At 39.1% G+C, this 16610-nt stretch overlaps 1 protein-coding gene across 4 annotated transcripts; it reads right to left on the reverse strand.

Moving 5' to 3' along the window:
• Positions 1 to 1288: 1288 nt before the first annotated feature.
• POLG2 (DNA polymerase gamma 2, accessory subunit) lies at positions 1289 to 14062 on the reverse strand. 4 transcript variants are annotated; one of them, XM_059669978.1, is made up of 8 exons: positions 13311 to 14061; positions 8096 to 8222; positions 7880 to 7985; positions 6958 to 7131; positions 5947 to 6087; positions 4369 to 4449; positions 3107 to 3207; positions 1289 to 2586 (listed from the first exon to the last, which is right to left on the reverse strand). In XM_059669978.1, exons 1-8 carry the CDS (start codon positions 13870 to 13872, stop codon positions 2505 to 2507), a joined length of 1374 nt encoding a protein of 457 aa, XP_059525961.1. In that variant the 5' UTR covers positions 13873 to 14061; the 3' UTR covers positions 1289 to 2504. The 4 variants fall into 4 exon arrangements, with proteins under 4 accessions (XP_059525961.1, XP_059525962.1, XP_059525959.1 ...); XM_059669979.1 differs by having other exon boundaries at positions 1289 to 1463; positions 13311 to 14059; XM_059669976.1 differs by having other exon boundaries at positions 1289 to 1492; positions 13311 to 14059.
• Positions 14063 to 16610: the final 2548 nt, after the last annotated feature.

Raw genomic sequence — 16610 nt, forward strand, 5'->3', positions numbered from 1 at the left:
TTCATGCATGGTTACGGTCCCTAGCAGCTGCTGGCTCTGCCTGCCAGCCGGGGCCTCCCTTCGCACCCACCTTGGCCTGGCACCACCCACTCACCTGCTCCACTGATCTGCCCCAGTCCCGCTTTCATCAGGGTGGCAGCACCTCCACTGCCAGCACTGTGTTGCCGACATCCACCATGTTCCGCACTGCCCCCTGGTGGTCACCGTACATCTAACTCCCAGGAAGGATGAACTCCCATCCGTAGGGACAATTTGCATATTAGCCTTTTATTATATAGGACTAGAGGCCCGGTACACAGGATTCGTGCACTCTGGAGGTTCCTCAGCCCGGCCTGCGCCCTGCACCCTATCGCAGTTCAGGAGCCCTTGGGGGATGTCCTTGGTGCTGCTGCAGAAGCGGGAGAGGCTCCCGCCACCGCCGCTGCACTCGCCAGCTGTGAGCCCGGCTCAGGGCTTCTGGCTGAGCAGCGCTCCCCCTGTGGGAGTACGCTGATCACCAGGGGGCAGCTCCTGCATTGAGCATCTGCCCCCTGGTGGTCAGTGCACATCAGAATGACCAGTCATTCCGCCATTTGGTCAATTTGCATATCAGCCTTTTATTAAATAGGATTCTAGCCAACAAAAGAAGAAGACAGAATCAGAATATCACCACTTTGCCATCTCTAATGAACTGACTGATCTAGGCATTGATCAATGACTGCTAGCATCCCCTCAAAAGAAACAACCAGCCCTAGCTGGTTTGGCTCAGCAGATAGAGCATCTGCCTGCGGACTCAAGGGTCTCAGGTTTGATTCCAGTCAAGGGCATGTACCTGGGTTGCGGGCACATCCCCAGTAGGGGGCATGCAAGAGGCAGCTGAATCGATGTTTCTCATCGATGTTTCTAACTCGCTATCCCTCTCCCTCTTCCTTCCTCTCAGTAAAAAAAATAAAAAGAAAGAAAGAAAGAAAGAAAGAAAGAAAGAAAGAAAGAAAGAAAGAAAGAAAGAAAGAAAGAAAGAAAGAAAGAAACAACCAGATATTAATGACTCCTGATGGGCGATCACAACAACCTAAATAATCTTGCCACAAAAATTGAACTTAAAAGCTGATCAAGCCGCTGGATTCAATTTCCAACCTAGAGGAACAGGTTAAATAAACTACATCCTGGGGATGTAATAAATAAAATCCAAACAGTAAAAAACCCGGTAATAATCCAATTCTGAGCGGGGGGGGGGGGGGGGGGGGGAATGAATCTATAGGATAAGAGAGCTAACAACTAATTTCAATAAATTAATATGACACCCAAATTAAAAAACACAAACATTTATTACACCAATATTGAAATTTATACATTCTTAGCTGATGATATATACTTGGTTAAAAAGTCTTTTACTTTGGATATATGCATCATTTCCTTCATAGTGGTGTCTCTACTTCTCAGATGTATTAATCCATTCTCCAAAGTAGCATCAGTAATCAAAACTGTGAAGAGGATACTCATTTCATCATATCTAAGAAAAAAGGTAGTTAAACAAAATACATGCACACAAACATAAATTGTAAATGCACCACATTAGCAGCTTTAAATACTTTAGAACCCATGCTACTTTCAGGGTCACGAAACTCAAAGCAAGGCTGGAGGGCTAGACCAAAACCACCTTTTTCAAGTTTCTGAATCGCATTCAAAGTAAAATTTTCAGAAAGTTTCTGACTTACTGTAATAGCTGAAAAGTCATAAAAAGAAAATAAAATCTGAGAAATAATCAAAATACCATTTGGGGTGATATTATGGGTAAACCTCAGAATAACCTCCGCCTTTTGGTACTTTAATGCAGTCCAAGAAAATTGTTTTAGATGAAAGTCTCTTATAATGCTACCATAATAAAAGTCCAGTGCACAATATATCATACCAAAATAATGCTTGATATGTAACTTTGTAGGCTAATAGCTTTTTAGCCAGTCACACTATCTCATTGTTTCTTTGCTTTGTTAGACTCTTATCAACATTACCTTATTTATCTATTTACTTGTTTACTGTCTATTTTATCCCACTAGAATATAAGCTGCATAAGAACAGGAAACTTCTCTGCCTTTTTTATTGCTATATCAAAGTATAGAAAACACACTAAGCGCTTAATAAATATTTGGATAAAAATAACCTAAAACAATAAAGCCTTTACTGTATCAAGAAAAACTATAATTTGATAACGTCCACATGACTCAAAGGATATGATTCTAGAACCGAGAGGACTGAAAAGTTTAAATACCATCCCTTCATTTTGGTTTATCTTACCCATAACAACCTACTTTTCTTTTTACATCATCTTAAAGGTGTATTTTAACCAATTATTAGAGAACTAAGGAGAAAAACACAAAGTTTGACAACTTTTCACCCAACAGGTATGTATTCAACACAAAAAGCTACATAAAATCACAAAATAAATCCAGAGGAAAGAATGAATTCCTTTATTGAAAAACAGAAGTTTTAAAACTAGAGACAGGAAGGTCAATTAGGAGATTACTTCAATAATCCAGGCAAGAGATATTGGTGACCTTCACTTGGGTAGTAGCAGTGAAAATGGAGAGATGTGGATTTGAAATGTATCTAAGAAGCAGGGAGCAACATTTAATGAATGTGGAGAATAAGGAAGGGGGAGGAGCTAAGGATGACACCCGGGTTTTAATCTTGAGCGACCAGGTAAACAGAGATGCCAATCACTGAGGAGACTAGTTTTCTGTCCTCTGGGATGGAATTATTTTCCACTCAACCTCAAAATAAACCACAACTCCAGTAAGGAGAAGGCACTCTATTCAATAAATGCATCCAATGTATATAATTCCAATCCTGGTAAATTGATAAACTCAGGTATACATACTTCATGACATTAAGTCTTGAAGTTGCACATGGTATGTACTCAAGTATGCCTGATGAAGAGTGTTTCCTGCTGTAGCAATTAACTATGGGCATGTGGTTCGGTAAATGGGAAAATTAGGAATACTTTCAAGTTACATTATATAAAGATATGTTTAGAAGCGAGATCTGTTACTCATAAAATAAAGAAGAAACATCTAAAAAAACAACTCTGAAAAAAATACTGTTTTATCGAAAGGAAGACAATTCTTACTTTGAATAAAGTTGTTCCAATGAGGATTGTGCAGTTTCCAAATAACCAGGCCACACAGAAATTCCACTTTCTAGTAATTCATTAAACAGCCCTTGACAAACCTGGAAAAAAAATTCAAATATGAAAGAAATAAAAGTAGCTAGAGTGATTACTCTATTTTTTTGAAACCACAAGTCACCTTTTTCAATCTTAAAAATGGGCATAAATTCCTTTAATTATGTGATAATATTGCTTATAATTTACATATTGTACACTTAAAATTGTATACTTTCTCTGAAAATAAAGAAATTAAGCCCCGCAAAGATGAATATTAAATGCAAATCTTCTGAGAGAAAATTTTATACCAAATATAAGAATTTTTATCATCATCATTCAAAACAGGTTTTGTCAGAGAAAAACATAAGTCCAAAGGGCTATCTATGTCCACTCTAAAGTCATTTGAGTTGAGAAACTGAGTCCGAAAGTTTTTACTATCATGTCAGCAAGAGAAAAAAGAGCAAGGAAAGGGAAACTAAGGAGAAGCCACCAGAGAAGAATGAGAACAACTTCGAGAGGAGTATTCTTGGAGCAAACTAAAGAAAATGCTTCGAAAAGAAAAGATGATTGATTAGTTACAGTGGAATGCTGGAGACAAAAGCCTGACTGAAAATACACACATAATAATGAGTCAATGACATAGTAAATTTACTGTTTTCTTAACAAGCAATGGTGAAGCAAAATGAAGCAAAATTTTAAACGCCCCTGCCCTGGCCAGTGTTATTTAGTGGTTGGAGCGTCGGCCAAGCACCCAAAGGTCTCCTGTTCAATTTCCGGTCAAGGGCATATACCTGGGTTGTGGGTTCAGGAGGCAACCAGTCAATGTGTCTCTCTCACATCAATGTTTCTTTCTTCCTCTCTCCCTTTCACCCTCCCTGAAAAAAAAATGGGGAAAAAAAATATCCTCCCGTGAGGATTAACAAAAAAAAAGTGTTGTTTTTGTGTGTGTTTTTTTAAACACCCTTAACAATCTAGAGCTAAAACATTAGAGTAGGATTTCTCCCATTCGGCTCTGCTGACATAATATGTTTGGAAGCATCCCTGGCCTCCATTAGATCGATTCCAGTAGCACCCCTTCCCCACTGTGACAATCCAAAGTGTCCTACTTGAAGAAAAATATTTTTTTAAAAAGTAAATGAATCAAAATAAAATTCTAAATGGCAAACTCATTTACTTGAAATAATGGTTATAATTAAAATAATGACATCAGAACTCATTTAACCCACCTGTCTTAGTTCCACTGTTGGGCCTTTTCCCATATCCAAAGCAACCTTAATAGGGGCTAGACAAGGGTGAAGCTTAAGTACCTAAAGCAAATGAAAGGGGTGGGAGAACAATACATCTTGAAATACAAGCACTAACAAACATGGGCTTCTTAAACAGTAAAATTTTCTGTGTGAAAATGGAAGCTAGCTGGGGCCGCACAAAAACCTGTAACAATGTCTTCAGTTGTGTATATCCAGCTGCTCATGGATTTCTCCAGATGTTCTGCAGAAATGAGTTCGCCTGATACTCTCCTATTTTCCTGACAACTCTATTTTTTGTCAGATAAAATGCCTCCTGGCATCGTTTTCCCACTCAGCTGGGGCCATATGGACTTACCACTTAGAAAGAGTGGAGGTGGGAAGAAATGGTCAGATTCAGGATATATTTTGAAGGCAAAGTCTAATAGGTTTTGCTGGTGGTTCGATGTGGGGTATAAGAGAAAGGATCCACCTTGCTTGTATGCTACAGACACCCTATAAATCCCATCCCCAGAGCAGTTTCATAATCTGACTTATGGCCATAGGTTAACCGAGCACTGCATAATCAATCACTTAACTACACAGAGTGGTGCTACAAACTCATTTTCCAAATCCAGTTGAACACTCAACATGTTAAAACTTTTGATTTGGGACAGCTGCCTTTCACATTCAAGGGGAATATGACTATTCTAAACTCTTGCCACTTAAATCCCTACTCCTCCACATTTTAAGCAAATACTTGCCTCCTAATTCCCTAAGAAAATACAGTGTATGAACAAAACTTCCTGCAAAGGCTAACCAGTCCTGGTAGCCTATTTATATCTATACCATCATTTCTTTCCTCCCTGTTTCAAATAACTCCTTTTCAAATCCCTCCACCTATACTCTTGATTCTGTCTTAATTCTTCCTGTTTCTTCCAAAATTTTACTTAAAAAAAAATTCATCTTTATTATTGAAAGTATTACAGATGTTCTTTTTTCCCCCACTGACTCCCCAAATCTTACTCTTTAGTAATTTCTTTCCTATAGCATTAACCCCTCCTGCCTCTTGATTTGATTCCCTCACCTCCCCCCCCCAAAAAATTGTTTGTCCTAAAATAAGCCTTTCCCTTAACCCAGGCCCATATCTAATCCCTATGATCCAGTGATCAGCCACTCGGGATCAGACCAGAAGCAGAGGTCAACACCACAGTTTTGACCTTGTCTGTCTTATTTACTCTTACTTAACACTCAGCTTCTGAGGCAAATGGGAGCTATCAATGGAAAGGCTTAGAGGCTAAAAATCAGAGATAGCTGTCTAGTTCCCTAAGATGAAACACAAATGCCTTTGGAATTACCCAATAGAAATGTCTTGTTCTATTCTGTGAGCACCTGCTTATTATTCCTGCAGCCAGATTAAAAAAAAAAAAAAAAAAAACACTGAAAAATACTCAAATTACTTGCACTAAAGAAAATTTTATTTTTCAGACTTTATGTTAGAAACCAAGCACATTAACCTTAAAAAAAGGAGGGAAACATATATTTTGTTTCCCAAGTCTATCTCTGAAATATCAAAAGCACCTTTCTATGAAGATTTTTCTTTCTTGTAAAGGAGTTCTCTGTTAGCTGGAAAGAATCGTAGAGGTAAGCCAGCATGCCTCGGTCCAGATCTCCATTTATAGATAAGACAGAAGGAACCACATTTTTTCGTCCATCTCGGCCCTTTACAGAAAAGTAGAGCAAAAACAAAGTATCATTTAGCAGAGCTATCTTTTAAAATTACACATTTTAGACTTACAAAATCAGAACATAAACTGACCAATAAATCTAGAAAAAATGATAACATTAATTATTTTTAAATCACCATTTGGCAACCCTTTGTGGTAATAATTGATTTGGGCAAGAATCATCAATAGAAGCTGCAACTGGTAGGTCAAAATTTTGTGAAAAGCAAATAGTCTTTAAGTACCTGCCCATAAAAGACTTGTTAATTACTTATCAATTAATAAATACTTTACATTGGAGAAACCCAGCATGCTTAGCAACATCTAGCAACATGTTAACCAAGTGATAAAAGTTAATATCGCCAATAACCAATTTATATCACAAGACTTCTATGATATAATGAATGGGCAGCACCATTTCTGTGGCTGAAGAAACATGAAAAAAACTCAAACTAAAGAACATCCTACAAAGGAACTGGCCTGTACTCTTCAAGAACATCAAGATCATGAGAGATAAGGAAAAGACACAAGGAATTATTCATTTGAAGGAGACTATAAGGATACACAACTGTATGAAGTATGTGACTTGATAAGGTCCAGGACCTATAAAGGCATACTGGAATAATCGGTTACATTTGAAGGGTTCTCTGATGGGATGGTAATCCTGAATTACTCTTACCAGTACTTTCCTCATTTTGATGGTTGCACTGTGGTTACATAGGCGAGTGTCCTTCCACTCGAGAAACACATACTGAAGTATTAAGAGATCATGTGTACATGTTTGCAGCTTATCTTCATTCAAATGGTCCAAAACTGATCACAGAGAATCTGGGTAAAGGATACATTACAAGTTCAAGGTAATACATACATGTAATTGAGACACATTTCCAGGATACATGTGTAAAAGTTCCTGATCTCCTAGATTCCACAGGGTTTCTATTGGCTCCTTTCCCCAGGGAAAATTGTAGTAAAGTTTGTTTCCTTTTCGTCCCTCTTCATCCTGACAGTCACTGCTGCTGAAGTTAGATGGACTCACAGCAAACTGAAAAAGAAAGTTCATTTGTCTTATTAACTTATTACAGTAAGTGTTGAAAAGTAAGTTGCCTAAGGCTATTATGCAGCAGCTGAATAAAAATGGTCAAGCCCAAATCCAAACTACAGAGAAAAACTGTTGATGATCATATATATTATCCTAATTAATAGGAGGGGAAGGCAACCAAGAACTAAGTGAGATGAAGAAGTATCACATACCATTCTTATCCTTTTATAAAGAGCTTGATTGTGATTATTCTACTTAATTTAGGTAGGTGTTTGGGGATTTTAAGAGTTGGAGAAATGGGGAGACAAAAATGCTTACTTCAACTCTTTCATCTTCAGCGTACACTAAAACTTGATTACAAATTTATAGAATCATTTTGACTAATATGGAGAATTCGTGGAGATAGGGAACAAAAGTTAAAGCCGTACGAGCGGACAAGGGTCAAATTCATACCAGCCAGGAATGCCAGGTGAGGAATGTGAACTTTACCTTGAATGTAAAAGCTTATCAACAAAGGCTTCTGAGCAAGAGAGAAATATTAACAGATGTCTTTACCGAAGTAACTTTGTTATATGGAACAATGAAAATCATTAGAGTTTTTTATTTGTATTTGTTGATTTAGTATAGCTGTATCTTATAAATATAATATAGCTCCATCAAAATTTTTCATTTATTAAAGAGAAATATTACCTCTGACACATTAAGACAACATACTTATTAACTATTGAATTAAGGGTGATTACTGTAGTACCTTTCTCCACCACAGGAGTCGATGACGTAACCAGAAATCAAGCCACTGGCTGGCAGTTCTTGCTGAAGTAAACCATACCAGTGAAGCTTCCGTCGTCTCACCGATTCTTTGAATATCAGAAATATCAAATAGTTACTTATTTGAAAATTATATAATCTATCTCAAAGTGAAAATGACTGATTCTTGACTATTTAAACACAAGCCATTTTTCTGTACCTTTTAACACCATTAGATGTCTGCTTAGTATCAGAAGCAGGATGAAAACACACTCCAATCTGAGCGAGGCCATAAGGCAGCCTCTTGTTTACCAGATCCAGGCAATTAACATAGTGCTCCAAGGCCCCTGTCAAAAGGTAAATCAATCATCATATAAAACTATTCTATAAACCCAAATCATTTTGGTCAATTCACAGGCAAATTAATAATATATTAATGCTAACACAACAGTACAAGTAGCATGGAGCTATTTATTAAGGCAGATCTTAATTACCACTTAATTTTAGGTAGCTTTCCCCCAACTTTTCAGTTTGAAGATTTTCAAATCTACAAGGAAGTTGAAATAGTACAATAAACAAATATCTGTAAACCTTTTACTGACATTCACCCATTACCAACATTTTGCCACTTTTTTTGTTCACCCCAAAAACATTTCAGCATTCATCTCCTAATTTTCTGTTACCATTAAACAATAAAATTAATCATACCATAATTTCATCTAACATATGGTCAATATCCTTATTTTGTCCAATTATCACCCATGTCATTTATTGCTGTTCTCTTTCTCCATAAGGTTCAAACACCATTTTGACCACATCTCTTTAATCTCTTTGAATCTAGAACATTTCCCCTGACTCCTCCCTCTCTAACTTTGCTTTTAATGACATTGACTTTTGAGTCCAAGCCAGTCATAGATTATCTCACATTAGAGATTTGTCTGATTGCTTCCTTATGATTTAATTTGGGTTAATTATTTTTAGCAGAAATAATACTACATAGTCGATGTGAATGTCTTAGTGCATCTTAACAGGAGGAACAAAATATCAAATTATCCTATTAATGAAACAAATGTGATTACTTGATTAAGGTAATCCATTTCCTAACAAAACCCTGCTCCCCCACAATCTTCCACCTATATTTTAGAATCCACTAATGATCCTTGCTTGAATCAATTATACCTTTGGGGATTATAAAATCATACCATGGTGATTTTTCTTTTTTAAATAATTCATTTTATTTATTTGTTATTTTATTTTTATTTATTTTATTGATTTTTTTTACAGAGAAGAAGGGAGAGGGGATAGAGAGTTAGAAACATCGATGAGAGAGAAACATCGATCAGGTGCCTCTTGCACAACTCCTACTGGGGATGTGCCCGCAACCAAGGTACATGCCCTTGACAGGAATAGAACCTGGGACCTTTCAGTCCGCAGGCTGACGCTCTAGCCACTGAGCCAAACCAGTTAGGGCGCATGGTGATTTTTCTAATCAATCTTTCCTTCTACATTTATTGCACAGTTTATGTACTAGTAAAAACATTAATTTTCTCTACTTTTCCCTCCAACAGCAACCTCAATCATTTATTTCTTTCGTTAACACTATGGTTTAATTATTTTAAATTTTATTTAATGTGTTATGATCCATTACCATCAATATTTACTTTAATGTTCAATTTGTCTCAAATTTAGCCAGTGGGAGAGAGTCTCCTTCAAGCCAACATGTGTCCTTTTGACATGATCCCACAAGTCTTCAAGTAATTCCTTGCTTTCTAGCACCATAAAATGTCCCAAACTCACCTTGTATTTTCCCTGCCCTGGACCTGGAATCAGCCATTTCTCCAAGCACTGGTTTACTTTAGAAACCAAACGTTGGGTACTAGGTGTACTCATTGCTATTGTCATTGCTTCTAGGCCCTTTCAATGAAGAAAGTTAGGAAATTTTTTTTTTATCCTGAGTTCATACTGATATTGCCAATTCAAATTTAACATTAAAAAATGTATTCGTCTTATATTTTTTTCCTTTTTTTTCTTTTATATTTGCATCTCTTTTCTATTACTGAGAAAATCCTGGTTTCTAAGAACATTAATCTATTTGCTCTATCCCATAATATATATGAAATGTCCTCAGTTACAATTCCAACATTCCTATTTAGAGTAAACCTAAGTTCAAAATTTCTTTGTAGTTGTCTATGCTAGTTATATAAAAGATTATATCCCACTAAATGACAGGAATGTGTTCAAAAGTTACTTGAGATTCCCACTAGCTTATTGATAGCTGGTCCAGAAACTTAAAAAAAAAAAATCTGTTTAAAGACACGGGAGAACACCTTAGGTGGTTTGGCTCAGTGGCTAGAGCACTGACCTGTGGATTGAAGGGTCCCGGGTTCGATTCCAGTCAAGGGCACATGCCCAGGTTGCAGGCTCAATCCCCAGTGAGGGGCATGCAAGAGGCAACCGATCAATGATTTTCTCTCATTATTGATGTTTCTATCTCTCTCCCTCTCCCTTCCTCTTTGAAATCAATAAAAATATATATATTTTTAAAAAGACACAGGAGAACTATCAAGGCAGTAAGGACGTGAGGGTCCAAATTTTGGAGAAAAGGGAAGAGCATATTGTCCCTTTCAGTGCTACTTTTCCAATTCTCAAGTAGCAGAGCTGAGCAAAGCTTCCTGACATTTGATGTGACTGGAAAGTACAAAAATTACAGTTCCTGCCCTAGCCGGTTTGGTCCAGTGGATAGAGTGTTGGCCTGTGAACTCAAGGGTCCCGGGTTCAATTCTGGTCAAGGGCACATGCCCAGGTTGTGGGCTCAATCCCAATAGGGGATGTGCAGGAGGCAGCCGATCAATGATTCTCCCTCATCATTGATGTTTCTCTCTCTCTCTCTCTCTCTCTCTCTCTCCCTCTCCCTTCCTCTCTGAAATATATATATATATATATATATATATATATATATATATATATATATATATCTCCTATATAATAAAAGGGTAACATGCAAATCAACCAAACAGCAGAATGACCAGTTGCTATGATGCGCACTGACCACCAGGGAGCAGACGCTCAACGCAGGAGCTGCCCCCTAGTGGTCAGTGTGCTCCCACAGGGGTAGCTCTGCTCAGCCAAAACCAGGCTCACAGCTGGCAAACGCAGAGGCGGTGGTGGGAGCCTCTCCCACCTCTGCAGCAGCACTAAGGACCTCTAAGCCAAGGAGCGGGCCTAAGCCGGTAGGTGGACATCCCCAGAGGGGTCCTGGACTGCGAGAGGCCGCAGGCCAGGCTGGGAAACCCCCACCCCCACCCCCTAGTGCATGAATGTCATGCACCAGGCCTCTAATATATATATAAAATTATAGTTCCTGGTTCATCAAGGAGGGGCCCTGGTAAATACCCACAACTTTCACTAGGGACACTACACTCTAAAGCAGCGGTTCTAAACCTGTGAGTCACCAATCTGTGGGTCGCGACCCCTTTGGGGGTCGAACGACCCTTTCACAGGGGTTGTCTAAGACCATCGGAAAACACATATATAATTATTGTTTTTGTGATTAATCACTATGCTTTAATTATGTTCAATTTGTAACAATGAAAATACATCCTGCATATCAGATATGTACATTACGATTCATAACAGTAGCAAAATTACAGTTATGAAGTAGCAACGAAAATAATTTTATGGTTGGGAGTCACCACAACATGAGGAACTGTATTAAAGGGTCGTGGCATTAGGAAGGTTGAGAACCACTGCTCTAGAGGTAGAGATGACTGAAAAGACAGCCCAGCCTCCAAATAAACTTAATCCTGGATTGTTATTAAGAGGATATGCTCCCACCCTAGCTGCCTGCCAAAAGAAAAAGAAGTAAAACCTTCCAGAAGGAAGAAAACACCACTCAAAGCTTCAATTTATCTCTACCATTTTTCACAACTTAATCTAGAATATCAGGAAAGTCCAAATGACCAAAAGCCCAGAGAAAAACAGATAGTAGAAACAGAAAATTATGAGTTACTGGACATGGACTTTAAAATGGGATTGTGTTTAACTAAAATATGGTAATTATCACAGAAAGGCAGAAGAGAATGAGTAAAAATATTTGAAGACATAATGGCCAAGAATTTTAAAAAACCAATCATAAAGTAAGAAAGGGTGCCCAGCCAGTGTGACTCAGTGGTTGAGCATCGACCTATGAACCAGAAGGTCAAGGTTCAATTCCTGGTCAGGGCACATGCACAGGGCAATTCCAGGGTTGCCGGCAGGATCCCCAGTGGGGGACAAGCAGGAGGCAGCCAATCAATGATTCTCTCTCATCATTGATGTTTCTCTCTCTCTCTCTCTCCTTCTCTGAAATCAATATATTAAAACAAAACAAAACAAAAAGGTTATTGGAAACAGAAAGCAAGGGCAAACCGGGTAACTCTAACACTAGATAACCAAAGGATTTGGCAAATAGATGGATTAAGTTTCCTACAGGCAACAAAAAGTCTGACACAACATAGATGCTTTGATGGGTGGGCATCTAAGAGAGCTAAGTTTCATTTTCTAATAAGGAAGAAAAGATTGATTGAGGGGGAGGGCATGGTAATGAGCAGTGGTTTAACTCCCCCAAAATAAAACCATGGAATAAAGTAGTGTAAATAAAAATTATCACACTTATTCGTTTGTTTCCATTTGATTTATTCCCTTAAGGAAATCTTTAACAATTTATAATGTAGGTACTGATTTTCAGAGAACCATGGACATTGTTTATTTTAAATTACTTTATAGTACCACTTAATGAAAAATGGCAAGGATAGCATTTTGCAAAGATGAGATGCTGTGGCTGCAAGTTGGTCCTATAAAGAACCCGAGTTGTTTTGTTTTCAGCATCTCAGCAATCATGTTCTATTTGACTTTAAAGGCAAATGGACCTCAATAAGTTTGCGTATCCACTCAAAAGTCACTTGTAAAGCTTGATTAGCCCTGTTTTGCCTACATGACTCTCGAAACAACAGACTGTAGATCAGAAAAACCAGGGAAGGGCATTTTCTTTTTGCTCTAGAAAAATGAGTTTTGATTTTGTGTAAAACTGAAGGGTGACTGTGGACGTATTTACAAGCATTTTAGTAACGATGAACAAATGATTGAAATACAGGCTTTAATTTAGGTCCTAATTCTAGGGCTGCTCAATTAACTCTAAAATTATAGGGGTTGCTCTGTGAAATGAAGAGCATTACCAGGTTGGTGCTTCGGTCAGATTCTTTTAAGTAACAGTAAAGATTACATGGCCAGTTTTCTCCAGCGCAGAAGCACTGTCAATACACCCAACTACCTCAAAAAGTGAGAACCACATAATCTCCTTTCCACGTGAGTAAAGGGCCAGTTGCAATTCGCAGAATCGCGCGAGATTGCCTTTCCACCCCGACACCTATTTTGAAGCATGAAATCATGAAGCATACCGTGAAGGAGGTTCTCCCGTAGTTTCCCAGAAGTTTTTAATAAGTTCTCAAGAAATGCTACTAGCTGTTCCTTACTCAGTTCTTTGTCTTGCAGGATTTCGCGTAGAGTTTCTGCGGAAACTAACCTGAAGGCATTGTCCCCGGGCAGCGAAGGGCCCGATTCATGGTGGAGGGCGTCTACCGGAAAGACCTGTTCCCTGAACACCACCACGGAGGACCACCATTCTGCCACCAAGTTCTTGCGCAACTCTAAGCCCAAGGGGCCAAAGCCGGCGTGGCACCCGCTCAGGAGAGAATCTCGGCTAACCCGCCGCTGGGTGCCATTGAGGAAATGCCTTCTCTGACAGATCTCTACCAGCGCTTCGCTCCCCTCTCCAGACTCTGGGGCTTCTCTTGGTTCGCTCCCCCCAGGCAGCTCCGCGGGCGACCTCGGGGGCTCTCCAAGGAGGCTACTCCCTTCCGTCAACCGCTCTGGCTGGCCCCCATCTACTCGACCCCCAAAACCAGACAACAGGCATCTGCAGGCTTTCTGGCAGACCCTGACGACTGCACCAGAGCGCATCGCCCTCGGCAGTTAAAGCACACAGTCTATTAGCTAGCAACCCCTACAAACAGCCGCAACCGTAAGAACCCGGAACTTCGCAGCCGCGTCGGAAGTGAGCTTGCGTGCAGCTGGCCCCGCCCACGGAAGCACGTCAGGGTCCCGGCCGCAGCCGCAGCCGCCCAGGGCCTACCTCGCTCGCCCGGGCAGGACAGGCCCTTCTCCCTTCGTCAAGCCAGGTGCCCCAGCCAGTGTTTTTTTGTGTGTGTTTTTTAATGTATTTTATTGATTTTTTACAGAGGAAGGTAGAGGGAGGGAGAGCTAGAAACATCCATCAGCTGCCTCCTGCACACTCCCTACTGGGGATGTGCCCACAACCAAGGTACATACCCTTGACCAGAATCGAACCTGGGGCCCTTAAGTCCGCAGGCCGATGCTCTACCCACTGAGCCAAACCAGTTAGGGCCCAGCCAGTGTTTTCATGTCATCACAGATAAGGGGCATCCCCATCTGCTTTTCACTATCGTGCGGTAGCCACTGCTACCATCAGCTTCACTTTCCTTCTCCATTCTCTTGCGCATCAGACGTGAAAATACTTAAGATTGAGGTGATGTGAAGAACATCTAAGAGCTAACGAAAATATACGTTGGTTCCCATTTTTTAAGTCTTAGTCCTTTATGGTGGTTTAGAAACCCAGGTCTTCCAAATGCACTACCAGCGTTACCTACCCATCAGAGCAGTTCTCTCCTGGATGTGAATGGGGTTGTAACTTGGAAGAGGTGGGGTCACTTTACTGTCTCAAAGGGCAGTGCCGGGCCAGTACCACCTGCACCACTTGGGAACCTTAACCTGCGGAGGGACTCCGCAATGTTTTAAGTCTGCATGTGAATGTGTTCCTACAACTGAGAACCTATAAGTTGCTCTACCAGAAGTTCCTTTTAGGCTTCATCAAAACATGCAATAAATAAAACTTGACCACCAGTTTAAAACAGAGATCCAGGATTGCCTACCAGGCCTGTTAATTTTACAATCTCCATTTTAACAGTAAAAGCCCTTAAGAAAATTGCCCAAAAAGTGTAAAAGGTGAAAATGGCTCACCCCCAAACCCATGATTCCCGTCCTCCAGGTTCCCTTCAAGTTTGGTTAGGAAAACCTTGAAAAATGAATTCATGTAAAATTTACTAGGTTCCACACTAAGCTACCAGGAGGGGCAGTTTGTGGAGAAGGGTAATAGCTTAGCAATTAACAGTAATATAGAACAGCTAAAATTTTTCATCGCAATAGTGTTGTGGGACCTCAGACTATATCATTCCATACAGTAAGTGTGCAAGTTTATAAAAAGAGAAACTAGAAAATGAAAACGATTGGTAGGAAGCAATTACATTAACTGCAAAGCTGGGCACTATTAATGTACGTTTCCCACACTCAAGAAACGCACCAAAGAGGCCTATACGCAAATAAATCAGAGAGAGAATGGGGAGAAAAAAAAAACATTTATTAAAGACAACCACAGGCTGGACACAACACACATGCTAAAAAGTGGACTGTCTTTTAAAATTTACTTCAAAGGTAAATAGATAAATGTTTCCCACAGCCCCACAATCATTTCAATTAAGTGTTTACAAATTTAAAGGCCCACAGTAGACATTAAACAGTAAAATATGTTAATTCCAACCTACCCTGAAAGGTTATGAATTGTCATTACAAATTTGACCTACCATGCTATTGAAAACTGTTAAAGGTTTATCAGTTTTCAATGTATTAGTCCTAAAAATACTTCCCTCCCCCCCACAAACTCTATTTCAGAGATAAGGCATTAACACCAATTAAAGCCTCAGTTTAATTATCAGAATTTAAATATCTTAAGACTTCTCTCCTGGCAAAAAGAACGTATATACCACTTTCTGGGTAGACAATCAGACCTACTTCTAGTTATTAGTGAAACAAATAATATTGGTGAGCCGAAGTTAAATCTAGAGCTAGTTCCTGGATCTTTCTAGCAATAAACCCATGTTGACACTAACAAGACTTGTACTATAGTCACTGTGCTTTTGATTATGTTACTTCCTCTTGGTTAACCATTAATTCTGATAAGGATTTTTTTTGTGTGTTCAAAGATGAATAGACCTTAGTTTGAAGTGCTGTAGAGTTCCCTGGATAATTGGAAAGACATTCAATGACTCCCAGTGTGACTGCAATTAAGAGTCCCTGGGAGCCTGTGAAGACTAGAATCTGCACTAAGAAAACAAATTAAAACAGCTCCTGCCAACCTTATCTTTAAAGGTAGTCTTAGCTTTGCTCAACATTCCAGTAATTCACAATAGACAAGAGCATGAATATAATCTTCAAAAAAGTTTTTGGAGCTATTAAATAAATTTTGCAAAAGGAACAGTCATCTATGTTCCCACACTAACCAGTTTGAAGGTGGGGCAATACAGTTAGTTGATTATTTCCTATCTACTTTAATATCTCATTTCACCATTCAAACAATTAGGCTACTAAATGACTCACCTTATTATGTTGGGAGGTACTGACAGAATGCCATTACACAATTTAGCCTAGAATTATAAATTAACCTAAATCTCATTTTAATTCTTGCAATATAAATAGATGACTTCAAAGGCTTTCTGATCTCCCCACTTCCCCAAACTAAATTATGGATAGTTTTTTATTTAAAAAAACAAAGAAAAACAACACAAAACCAACAGACCACCTAAGCAGTTTTACATGACATTATATATGTAAAATAAAGTACAATT

Source organism: Myotis daubentonii, chromosome 16 (genome assembly GCF_963259705.1).
Source record: "Myotis daubentonii chromosome 16, mMyoDau2.1, whole genome shotgun sequence".
Lineage (NCBI taxonomy): Eukaryota > Metazoa > Chordata > Mammalia > Chiroptera > Vespertilionidae > Myotis > Myotis daubentonii.

Excerpts from the sequence above, each read along its gene's own strand:
- POLG2 (XM_059669976.1), bottom strand. The coding sequence starts at position 13,872 with ATGCGCTCTGGTGCAGTCGTCAGGGTCTGCCAGAAAGCCTGCAGATGC. Across the intron at positions 7,132-7,879 it reads GACTCCTGTGGTGGAGAAAG|TTTGCTGTGAGTCCATCTAA; the intron begins GTACTACAGTAA and ends TTTCTTTTTCAG. Across the intron at positions 3,208-4,368 it reads CAACAGTGGAACTAAGACAG|GTTTGTCAAGGGCTGTTTAA; the intron begins GTGGGTTAAATG and ends TTTTTTTTCCAG.